At 40.6% G+C, this 12,474-nt stretch overlaps 1 protein-coding gene across 6 annotated transcripts in view; it reads right to left on the minus strand.

The window, feature by feature from the left end:
• pcmt (protein-L-isoaspartate (D-aspartate) O-methyltransferase) overlaps positions 1 to 12,474 on the minus strand; it is a 623,660-nt gene that overhangs the window by 37,939 nt on the left and 573,247 nt on the right. For 2 of the 6 annotated variants that reach the window (XM_051644895.1, XM_051644896.1), the window contains exons 1-2: positions 5,451 to 5,569; positions 538 to 645 (exon numbers count right to left, since the gene is read on the minus strand). The exons of 1 other annotated variant lie outside the window; for it this stretch is intronic. In XM_051644895.1, the coding sequence (XP_051500855.1) occupies positions 538 to 645; positions 5,451 to 5,505 (163 nt within the window). In that variant the 5' untranslated portion in view covers positions 5,506 to 5,569. Of the gene's footprint in view, positions 1 to 537; positions 753 to 5,450; positions 5,580 to 12,474 lie in introns of those variants that run through there. 3 more of the 6 variants (XM_051644897.1, XM_051644899.1, XM_051644900.1) reach the window with 3 other exon arrangements.

Below are 12,474 nucleotides of genomic sequence, written 5' to 3' on the forward strand. Positions count from 1 at the left end.
GAATTAAACTTTAAAACATGAAATTCAGAAAACATTTTAATTGAATTTAGAAAAAAAACAGATTTCATAGGGTCCTACTTAAAAAACGTAAAGCAATGTTTACTTAATTGAGAAACAAATTCTGGAGCAACCGCATTAATTTTTGCGCCATTTATAAGACATAAAGCCAGATGAGGACATTGCTTTAATTCCTCATAGTTTGCGATTCAGAAATAAAACAAGAAGACTGGCATGGTGGCTGCATTAGCTGAAAACTCATCTGCCGATTAAAAAAAAAAAAGAAAAAGGATACTAATGCTGTCCAATGTTTGACAGATTGAGATTTCAAAGGGAGGCTGTGTGATTTTATGACTGCATACATCAATCATACGTCAGTGGGTTGCTGCCAGTTACTGCGTGATAATAAAGTGCACAAAACATTCAATATTAAAAAGAAAGTGCGGAAAATTAGCGCACCGTTTCTGTAGGTTATACTTGGATTTAATTCAAGTGCAAATATGACATGTAGTGCAGAGTTATTTTAGTGGAGTAGGCTACCTGTATTATTCAGCTTTAGATTGTAGGCTACATCATCCGTGTCACTGCTTGCATGTTGATAGCAGACATTCTGAAGAAGATCCATGAGGTCTTGTCCATGTGAATGCGCTTTAAAGCCACACACAGCAAAGTTTAAAAATCTTGTTTTAGCATAGCGGTTGATTGACAGGTAGAACTTTCAACCTAGAAGTCCTTGGTTTCACTAGACATGCGCTCTGAGAGTTAAAAAAAAATAAAAATCTTCTATCACATATTCACTATCGTGTGCATATACAATTATAACAGATGCTATATCCCCCTAAATGTAGCCCTAGAACTGAATCAAATGCAAGTATGACAAATAAAAATAAACCATGATGGGAATTTTACAACAGTGTCCATCAGAATGATAAAGATTGTTTCTAGTGCAACCCGTATGGCAAATGATTTGTTTGAAGAGGAGAGAACAGCATGGCATTTCTGTAGAATTGTTCCCGGTGATGTGGTCATGAATAATATGGGGAAAACAGTTTTAACACGACTATTTTCTCCAAATGTGTAAAAACTTCATGAACACTCTTGTGAGTTGTAACACCTTCTCTTGATTGGTCAACTTCAGGTAGATCGCCAAATCGGCCAGATTTAAACATTTGTAAAAATTATCGGGAGGTCGTGAGCTAGCTCCGCTCGTAATTCCTCTCACACGATGCGAGCCACCACCACACGAGCACCAATGATTTCCACACGATCTCTCCCGACTGGAAAAAAAAATCTGTCGGGGGCTCACACGTCACCTGAAAATCGCACAGTGTACGCCCGCCTTAAAGACTAAAAGCCTGGCACCAGCACCAGCACACAACAGTGATAGGAATTGTCTTTCAATTTACATTGTTAGCAAATATTATAATATAATAACAAAAATAAACAATGTTTACAGTGGCATCAATAAATGCAAAAACATGCTTGATATGTGCTTGACTTTACTAGCCTAGATTCTTCAAATCAAAAATCAAATCAAATCACTTTTATTGTCACACAACCATATACACAAGTGCAATAGTGTGTGAAATTCTTGGGTGCAGTTCCGAGCAACATAGTAGACGTGACAGTGATGGGACAAATACCAATTTAAAATCTAATATACACATAATTACAACACAATACAATATACAAATAATAACATACAATGTACAGTGTACAATACACACAATATAGAATACACATTATACAATAAAAAAATAAAAATAATAAAAAAAAGTATATATAGTATATATGAAATGTACAGTAGGTTGTATTGTACTGTATTGACATCCAGGCTGTCAGTTGATAGTAAGTTGCCAGTGTGTTGTTAAGAGAGAATATAATATAATAATAATATAATTTATGACAGTCCGGTGTGAGATATAAGAGTAAGGGTAATAAAGTGCAGTGCTGATGTACTTTGATCGTGGGAGATTAAGAGTTCAAAAGTCTGATTGCTTGGGGGAAGAAGCTGTCATGTAGTCGGCTGGTGCGGGTCCTGATGCTGTGATACCGCCTGCCTGATGGTAGTAGTGAGAACAGCCCATGGCTCGGGTGGCAGGAGTCTCTGATGATCCTCCGAGCTTTTTTCACACACTGCCTGGTATATATGTCCTGGAGGGAGGGAAGCTTACCTCCGATGATGTGTCTGGCAGTTCGCACCACCCTTTGCAGTGCTTTGCGTTTGTGGGCGGTGCTATTGCCGTACCAGGCGGAGATGCAGCCAGTCAGGATGCTCTCTACAGTGCAGGTGTAGAACCGTGTGAGGATGTGGCGGTTCATTCCAAACTTCCTCAGCCGTCTCAGGAAGAAGAGGCGCTGATGAGCCTTCTTCACAACGGCTTCAGTGTGGATGGACCATGTGAGTTCCTCAGTGATGTGGACACCCAGGAACTTGAAGCTGCTGACTCTCTCCATTGGTGCTCCATTGATGGTGATGGGTCTGTTTTCTGTGTCTTTTCTTCTTAAGTCCACCACAAGCTCCTTTGTCTTACTGACGTTGAGGGAGAGGTTGTGCTCCTGATACCAATGTGTCAGAGTGTGCACCTCCTCTCTGTAGGCTGTTTCATCATTGTCAGTGATCAGACCTACCACTGTCGTATCATCAGCAAACTTAATGATGGCACTGGAGCTATGTGTTGCCACACAGTCATGTGTGTACAGGGAATACAGGAGTGGGCTGAGAACACAGCCCTGCAGGGCTCCAGTGTTGAGGGTCAGTGATGAGGAGATGTTGCTGCCCAGTCATTTAAGCAAGTGATTTTGGATTGCTTTGGAACAGGCACAATGGTAGACGTTTTAAAGCATGTGGGGACTACAGACAAAGAGAGTGAAAGATTGAAAATGTCCGTAAAGACACCAGCCAGTTGGTTTGCGCATGCTCTGATGACACGGCCCGGAATGCCATCTTGACACGCGGCTTTGCGGATATTCACCCGTCGGAAGGATCGGGTTATATCCGCTACAGAGACGGAGAGTGAACTAACCTCTATAGCTTCGGCCGCGAGAGCTCTCTCTCCTTCAGTTTTGGGTAGTTGCTATGTGGTTGCTAGGCTGTTCTGAGTGTTTTAGCAAAAGAGCCCACTCCCAAGTCTCAACTCTGGTCTCGATTTTCTTGGGTACCTCCTTCAGTGTAAGTTTGCTTGCCTGTTTTACGGTCCACCAGGCAAAAACTATAAATCAGATTGCTTAGAAAAGCATCATGTCAAATGATATATTCATATTCGCAGCACAAATGGTGTGGAAAAGCTACTAGCTTAAATTTTATAATTGGGGTAAAGGGGTTTATTTAAATCACTTACCCTACATATGAGCAACCGTAATAGTGATGCTTGAAAAGGGAAGCACAACTAAATATAGGCCAGCTCACTGACCACTTAACCTCTGAATAAAGCCAAGAGTTTAGGAGGATAGGTTTACATGCCAAAGGAGTATTATTAGTCTCCGCAGGCAAGGATGAACTATTAGATTAGTTTAAAGTGCTCATGCTCATCTTATGTCTAGATGCAGCACTGACTTGGTGAAACTGTAATAATTTAATAATAATCTGTTAAAAATCACTGTCTGAATATTTCTAACTATTCAATAGAAATCAATCTCAATCTGTGCCTAAAAATGCAGCATCAATATTAACCCTTGTGTGACCTTCGGGACATTTTTGTCTTTCATTTTTGTTTTTTTTGATAATTTTGGCTGTGTTAATGCCAACGGCATAAATTTGGCCAAAGGTGTGCATTTTTGGGGGAATTTTTATATTTTAACCACAGTTCCTATAATACATCTATAATACACTGTGTACACAAAATATTTACACCCAGGACCTTCAGGACAAAAATGTCCCCATTGAAACCCATTAAAACTGCAATATTTGATCCCAGTGCCATTAAAGCATAAAATCATGAATTCTATGATATTATGCTTTCATTCGGAGCCCTGGCTTCAAAATTTTTTTTTTTTTTTTTTTACATTTTCCACCAGATGGCACCATTTTTCTCACGTTTAGCCTATAGAGCAAATACATGCTTTTTTCCTATTTTCTGTTTGCAGTATTATAGAGCACTGCAGGCCAATTGAATAAATGATGCAGCTAAAATTGTGTGGGTGTGTGGTATGAATGTCAGAGTGTTTTGTAGGTGTGTATTGAGAAGTTTGTGTGTGTGTGTGTGAAAAACAACAGTGGAATTATGTAAACAAACTGGCATTTAAAGGGTTAAAATACTGAAAAAGAATATTTGGTAGTTATGATCAGGACTGATGTTGGTTAAAAAATCTAAGTCAGTGAAGGTGGAAAATAATATTAATATATAATATTTTTATGGCAGTTTTTTGACATGGACATTTCTGTGCTCTAAGGTCCTGAGTGTGAGGTGTGTTTGTTTTTTTATCTGACCCGGCACAAAAAATAATGCATCAAAATCAATGTTGCTGCTAATCATTGCCATATCCCAGACTGTGATACTCCAACAAAAAAATAAAAATAATAATCCCCTTAGCATTTAGTATATGGAAAATAATTCATTTTTTGTTTTTTCATAAAATCAACAGTGGCTTTTTATAAACAAACTGGCATTTAAAGGGTTAAAATCCTGAAAATGAATGAATATTTGGTAGTTATGATCAGGACTGATGTTGGTTAAAGAAAAATTAACTCATTGAACATGGAAAATATTATTAATATATAACATAATTATGGCAGTTTTTTGACGCGGACATTTTTGTCCTCTAAGGACCTCTGCGTAACTTGTTTTTATTGACGCACAAGGGTTAAGGCTAAAAGTCCTAAACTGCAGTGACGTCAAAGTCATGACATTAACATGTGGTGCGCCACGCCCACTAAACTCCAAATAAAAACTGCACATTTGATAACCATATAATAAGAAGCTATTTAAACAATTATTATACTATTATATGGCGTTTAGGGAAACTTGAACTGCATGAACGAGTTGATTTTAGGATCAGTAGATAAAGGCTAAAGGACGGTGTAGTTAATACACGAAGAAAACCCAACAAACAATACAAAACACGAACAGAAAATAAAAAGTGCTTTAACACACTGATCACATAAAGAGAGCAGATTATGTCCAGGGGGTTGATTAGTCATGATCGCATACTGTTCTGCTAGCAGCTAGCTAACAACAAATGAGGAACATTGAGGCACATTTTAAAAGTTTTAAACCCACCACAGCAGTCATTATGTGTCTGTCTAAAATGATAACACACGCATGAACAAAAAGCGACATAAAGTCGTGCCGTTATAACACGCATGAGCCCAGTTTCCTTCAGTTGTAACGCAATGCTAGTACACAGACGCGCACTTTACCTCACCACACGCCTAAACACAGCCCCGTTGCTAAGCACTACTGTGCGTATGCGTGTTTTTGCTCATGTAAACATGCAGAGCTGATGAAACTCACTGCGGAGGTTGTTGACCAGCTCTGCGTGGCTCGCTCCTCCCGATTTCCACGCCATTATTATTATAATCACTCTCTGCGGATCAGGTAGAGTGCGGCTGTCAACGCCACGCCTGCGCAAATCGCCCTTCCGACGACGTTACCACTTCCAGCGCCGATACGTCACAAGACATGACACTGTCCCGCAACGCTCTTTAATCATTCGTTCTGTGCAGTGTTTTCCCAAATGATCATATTTGTCTATCTTTTGGGGTGTTTGGAAGTTTAGGAATTTTTCAGTGCTCTAGTAGAGATATTACCATGAGTGAAAAGTAAGGCAGTATTGCAGAGGACAAGAAATCTTCTGTCTTTTCTGAGATTAATATTTTTTTTATCACTTAAACGTTATTAAAACAACAATGTAATAGGTCACGAAAAGAAGATAACATTATGTCATAAAATGTGTGTTGTGAAATATAATAACAATAATAATATGATTTTTACTGACAGTAAAAAATATGCTGTTGTACCGTGTTTATTTTGTATTAAAATTAGTGAAAATAAAAGGCAGTACCTAGGGAGTACTGCTATGATGTATAAATAGTTTACAGTTTAAATAATATATAATTTTTTCACATTGCGTTAATAAGAATCTTACCCTCACATCTCATGCAAGCTGCCTCTGGATCCATCTTACCCGCATTCACACATTATCAACACATCTCTTACAACAGGAAACTTTTCCAATACCTTAAAGCAGGCACGAGTAACCCCACTGCTCAAAAAACCAAAACATAACCCGACAGTAGTCGACAACTACAGACCAGTCTCTCTCCTACGTTTCCTATCTAAAACTATTGAGAGGGTCGTATTCAACCAGTTGTCTGCTTTTCTCACACAGAACAACCTACTTGACAGACATCAGTCTGGCTTCAAAAAAGGACACTCAACAGAGACTGCTCTCTTGTCAGTAGCTGAAGCCCTCCGACTGGCAAGAGCTAACTTTAAATCATCCGTCCTCATCCTCCTTGGCTTGTCTGCTGCTTTCAACTCAGTGAACCACAAGATCCTCCTGTCCACCCTCTCTGACCTGGGCATCACTGGAACTGCGCTTGGATGGGTTGAATCATATCTCATTGGCAGATCTTTCAAGGTCTCCTGGAGAGGAGAGGTGTCCATGTCACACCAGCTGACCACTGGTGTTCCTCAAGGATCAGTGCTTGGACCCCTCCTCTTCTCAATATACACATCACTCGGACCGATCATTGAGGCACATGGCTTTTCCTACTACTGCTACGCAGATGACACGCAGCTCTACCTGTTGTTCCAGCTTGATGACCCTACTGTCTCAGCTCGTATCTCCGCCTGCCTCTTGGACATTTCGACCAGGATGAAGAAACGCCACCTTCAGCTCAACCTTGCCAAGAAAGAACTCCTCATGATCCCAGCCAACTCATCTGTTGACCACAACCTCACTATGGGACTCAAGATGGCGCCGAGTATGGCTGCTGCGTTGCGAGCTCCGACACAACATAGCAATGTTTTGTTTGTTTTGTTTACAATTCTTATGTTTTTTGTCTTGGATGTTGTCTGCCTTATTGTCTACGACAGACAAACACTTTTGGACATTTGTTCAGCGATGTCACACCGAAAACCGGACTTCACATTCCTCAATGCCGACCCGCTGTTTACAAACATGCAAGCGGAGCCCTTTGTCTGGGCAGCACGACCGCGGAAACGCAGGAGGAAAAGGGGAAACAGAGCCGGCGTTCTCATCAAAGTAAGACACCGCGCAAATCGACCCCCGCTACCCACTATTCTACTGGCAAATGTTCAGTCTCTGGATAACAAGCTCTGCGAGCTGAAAGCGCAGATCTCTTTCCAACGAGAGACGAGTGACTGCTGCATTATCTGCCTAACAGAAACTTGGATGTCTGCGGAGATTCCAGACTCAGCCATTGAACCCGCGGGGTTCTCCATGCAACGAGCGGACAGAGCGAAAGACCTCTCAGGTAAAACTAGAGGAGGTGGTGTATGTTTTATGATCAACAAATCCTGGTGTGATCAGAGGAATGTACATTCCATCAAGTCTTTCTGTTCTCCTGATCTGGAATTTCTTATGCTTCTGTGTCGACCATTCTGGCTACCGAGGGAATTCACAGCGGTCATTATCACTGCTGTGTACATTCCCCCACAAGCTGACACAGACCGGGCACTCAAGGAACTGTATGGGAGTATAAGTGAGCAAGAAACCGCGCACCCTGAGGCCGCGTTCATTGTGACTGGGGACTTTAATAAAGCCAGTTTAAAATCAGTCGCACCAAAATATCACCAGCACATTAGTTTCAACACACGAGGGGACCGGGTTTTGGATCATTGCTACTCTCCGTTCCGGGATGGCTACAAATCCCTCCCCCGCCCAGCATTTGGCAAATCAGACCACTCTTCCATTCTGCTTCTGCCCGCTTACAGGCAGAAACTGAAACAGGAAGCACCCACCCTCAGAACGATCCAGTGCTGGTCGGACCAATCAGACTCTATGCTACAAGACTGTTTTGATCACACGGACTGGGAGATGTTCCGGTCCGCCTCTGATGACGACATCGAGCTTTACGCTGATAGCGTAATGTGTTTCATCAGAACGTGCGTAGAGGAAGTGATTCCGACCAGAACTGTACGAATCTATCCGAATCAGAAGCCGTGGATCAATAGCGATGTTCGCACGGCACTTAATGTGCGGACCTCCGCTTTTAATTCCGGGAACGCGGAGGAGCATAAACAAGCCAGTTATGCCCTCCAAAAAACTATCAAAACAGCAAAACGCCAGTACAGGGACAAGATTGAAGGACAGTTTAACACCACCAACTCTAGAAGCATGTGGCAGGGAATTAACATCATCACGGACTTTAAAGGGAATAAAAACTCCGCCATGAACACCGCTGCCTCTCTACCGGATGAGCTAAATACTTTTTATGCTCATTTCGAGGGAAATAACACAGCCCTCGCGGAGAGAGCTCTCGCGGCTGAAGCTACAGAGGTTAGTTCACTCTCCGTCTCTGTAGCGGATGTAACCCGATCCTTCCGACGGGTGAATATCCGCAAAGCCGCAGGCCCAGACGGCATTCCGGGCTGCGTCATCAGAGCATACGCGAACCAGCTGGCTGGTGTTTTTACGGACATTTTCAACCTTTCCCTCTCTTTGTCTGTAGTCCCCACATGCTTTAAAACATCCACCATTGTGCCTGTTCCAAAACAATCAAAAATAACTTGTTTAAATGACTGGCGTCCTGTTGCTCTGACCCCCATCATCAGCAAATGTTTTGAGAGACTAATCAGAGATTACATCTGCTCTGTCTTGCCACTCAATCTTGACCCGCTGCAGTTTGCTTACCGCAACAACCGCTCCACTGATGATGCCATTGCATCTACAATACACACTGCTCTCTCCCACCTGGAAAAAAAGAACACTTATGTGAGAATGTTGTTTGTAGACTACAGCTCAGCATTCCACACCATAGTGCCCTCCAAGCTAGATGAGAAACTCCGGGCTCTGGGCTTAAACAGCTCGCTGTGCAGCTGGATCCTGGACTTCCTGTCAAGCAGACGCCAGGTGGTTAGAATAGGCAGCAACATCTCCTCATCACTGATCCTCAAAACTGGAGCCCCACAGGGCTGTGTTCTCAACCCACTACTGTATTCCTTGTACACACATGACTGTGTGGCAACACATAGCTCCAATGCCATCATTAAGTTTGCTGATGACACGACAGTGGTAGGTCTGATCACTGACAATGATGAAACAGCCTACAGAGAGGAGGTGCACACTCTGACACACTGGTGTCATGAGCACAACCTCTCCCTCAACGTCAGTAAGACAAAGGAGCTTGTGGTGGACTTCAGAAGAAAAGACAGAGAACACAGTCCCATCACCATCAATGGAGCACCAGTGGAGAGAGTCAGCAGCTTCAAGTTCCTGGGTGTCCACATCACTGAGGAACTCACATGGTCCGTCCACACTGAAGTCGTTGTGAAGAAGGCTCATCAGCGCCTCTTCTTCCTGAGACGGCTGAGGAAGTTTGGAATGAACCGCCACATCCTCACACGGTTCTACACCTGCACTGTGGAGAGCATCCTGACTGGCTGCATCTCCGCCTGGTACGGCAATAGCACCACCCACAACCGCAAAGCACTGCAAAGGGTGGTACGAACTGCCAAACACATCATCGGAGGTGAGCTTCCCTCCCTCCAGGAAATATACACAAGGCGGTGTGTGAAAAAAGCTCGGAGGATCATCAGAGACTCCAGCCACCCGAGCCATGGGCTGTTCTCACTGCTACCATCAGGTAGGCAGTATCGCAGCATCAGGACCCGCACCAGCCGACTCCATGATAGCTTCTTCCCCCAAGCAATCAGACTTCTGAACTCTTGATCTCTCATGATCAATATACATCAGCACTGCACTTCATTACCCTTACTCTTATATCTCACACCGGACTGTCATAAATTATATTATTATTATTATATTATGTCTCTCTTAACAACTGACTATCAACCGACAGCCTGAATGTCAATACAGTACAATACTGTACATTCTATATATATATATATATATATATATACTTTTTTTTTTATTTATTTTTTTTTTTACATATTTTAAGTTTTAATTTTTATTGAATAATGTGTATCTATATAGTAAAAAACAAAAAAAAACAAAAAAAAACAAAAACAAAAACATCGTATTGTATACTGTACAGTGTATGTTATTATTTGTATATTGTTGAGTGTAATTATGTGTATAACAGATGTTTAAATTGTGTTGTGTTAATTTGATGTTATTGTAAATTGGTATATATCTCATCACTGTCACGACTGCTATGTTGATTGGAACTGCACCCAAGAATTTCACACACCATTGCACTTGTGTATATGGCTGTGTGACAATAAAGTGATTTGATTTGATTTTGACTATTCATCTTGGTTCAACTACACTAACACAAACCAGAACAGCTCAGAACCTGGGAGTGGTGGTAGATGACCAGCTTAATTTTACCACCCACATCTCATCAACTGCCCGGTCTTGCAGATTCGCACTCTACAACATCAGGAAAATCAGATCTTTTCTGTCTGAATATGCTGCACAACTCCTGGTCCAAGCTCTGGTCATTTCAAGACTGGACTACTGTAATGCTTTGTTGGCTGGCCTCCCAGCTAACACAATTAAGCCACTGCAGATGGTCCAGAATGCAATAGCGCATCTGGTCTTCAATCAGCCAAAAAGAGCACGTCACCCCACTCTTGATTTCACTTCACTGGCTACCTGTAGCTGCTCGCATCAAATTCAAGGCTTTGACTCTGGCCTTCAGGACAGCCAATGGAACTGCACCCTCTTACTTCAGTTCACTTCTCCAGGTCTATGCTCCAACTCGCTCTTTGAGATCTATGAACAAGTGGTGCATGGTGGTTCCACCAAAAAGAGGCTCAAAGTGTATTTCACGATCTTTCTCTTTTCCACTGTGGTGGAATGAGCTTCCAACATCCACACGATCTGCTGATACCATCTCAACATTCAAGAACCAGCTGAAAACTCATCTGTTCCGTGAGCACTTAACCAATACACACTAATTGTATGTACTATTGAACTTAACCTGCACTTACTGTACACAAAATGATATATAAATAAATAAAAAATACTTCTGCCTCTTTCTTCTGCGCTAGCACCAATACTACTCCAGCCACCTTGAGAGCTTGGCAGTGTACAGTGTTAAACTTTGTATGACAAATTGCTTGCTGTGTTCCTCATTTGTAAGTTGCTTTGGATAAAAGCATCTGCTAAATGGCTAAATGTAAATGTTATGTAAATGTGAGAATATCATAATTACCATCTTTTTTTTTCTTTTCTTTTTTTGGAGAGGACAATTTGGAGAGTAATTTGCATAACTGTCAATCACTAAAATAATGTCATAATGTAAAAAAAAAAAACTTAGTAGCCCTAAAAATATGCTTCATTTTCTATATGCAATATCTATTTTTTTATTTAGTTCATTTGATTTTGGAGTTAAATAAGACCAGGATATTTTCCTGAACAGTTTTGTGAGAATCACCCAATAGTATTTATTTATTTATTAATATAATATTATTTATTTATTTTATTTATTTACTATAATATATAGTTATCAGTTATATACAGTGTTGGGGAGTAACGGAATACATGTAACGGGAATACGTATTTAAAATACAAAATATAAGTAACTGTATTCCACTACAGTTACAGTTTAAATAATTGGTAATTAGAATACAGTTACATTCAAAAAGTATTTTGATTACTGAAGAGATTACTTTGCATTTTATTGTCATTTGTTTCATTTAATATTTAGTTCTTTCGGATGGAAAACATTTATACATATAAATGATGTGATACAAAGTGCATTTGAACAGTGGTGAAACACTTTCTTATGATGTGTTACATTCATACGAGCAGACAGAGAAGTAAGTTTGAAGTAAGTTTGGAGCAGAAGAAATAGAAATAAACCTTGTGTAAATTGTCAGCTTTACGCTAAGCTAAAATGCTATTTCTAGCCATTTTACATGCACGTTACCAGGCACGATCACATTCACGTTGGATCATAATTTCTTTTTTTCTAGTAAGACCTTTGATATTAGGGCAAAAATCTTTTAATAATTTTCGTATTGTTTTCCTGTAAAAATATCTAAAAATCCTTAAAACAAGATCAACTTGATTAATCTTGTTGTGGAAACAACACTGCATAAGATATTTAGGTTTTCCAGAGAATGTATTTTTAATATGTGTATTTTGTCTTACTGTACTGGCAGAGTTTTTATAGTCAAAATAAGTGAAAAAATCTACCAGTGCTGAAGAAGTAATCCAAAGTATTTAGAATACGTTACTGACCTTGAATAATCTAACGAAATACGTTACAAATGACATTTTACAGCATTTATTCTGTAATCTGTAGTGGAATACATTTAAAAAGTAACCCTCCCAACCCTGGTTAAATATTAGATGTATAGTAAATAGTTCATACTACTT

Source organism: Myxocyprinus asiaticus, chromosome 19 (genome assembly GCF_019703515.2).
Source record: "Myxocyprinus asiaticus isolate MX2 ecotype Aquarium Trade chromosome 19, UBuf_Myxa_2, whole genome shotgun sequence".
NCBI lineage: Eukaryota > Metazoa > Chordata > Actinopteri > Cypriniformes > Catostomidae > Myxocyprinus > Myxocyprinus asiaticus.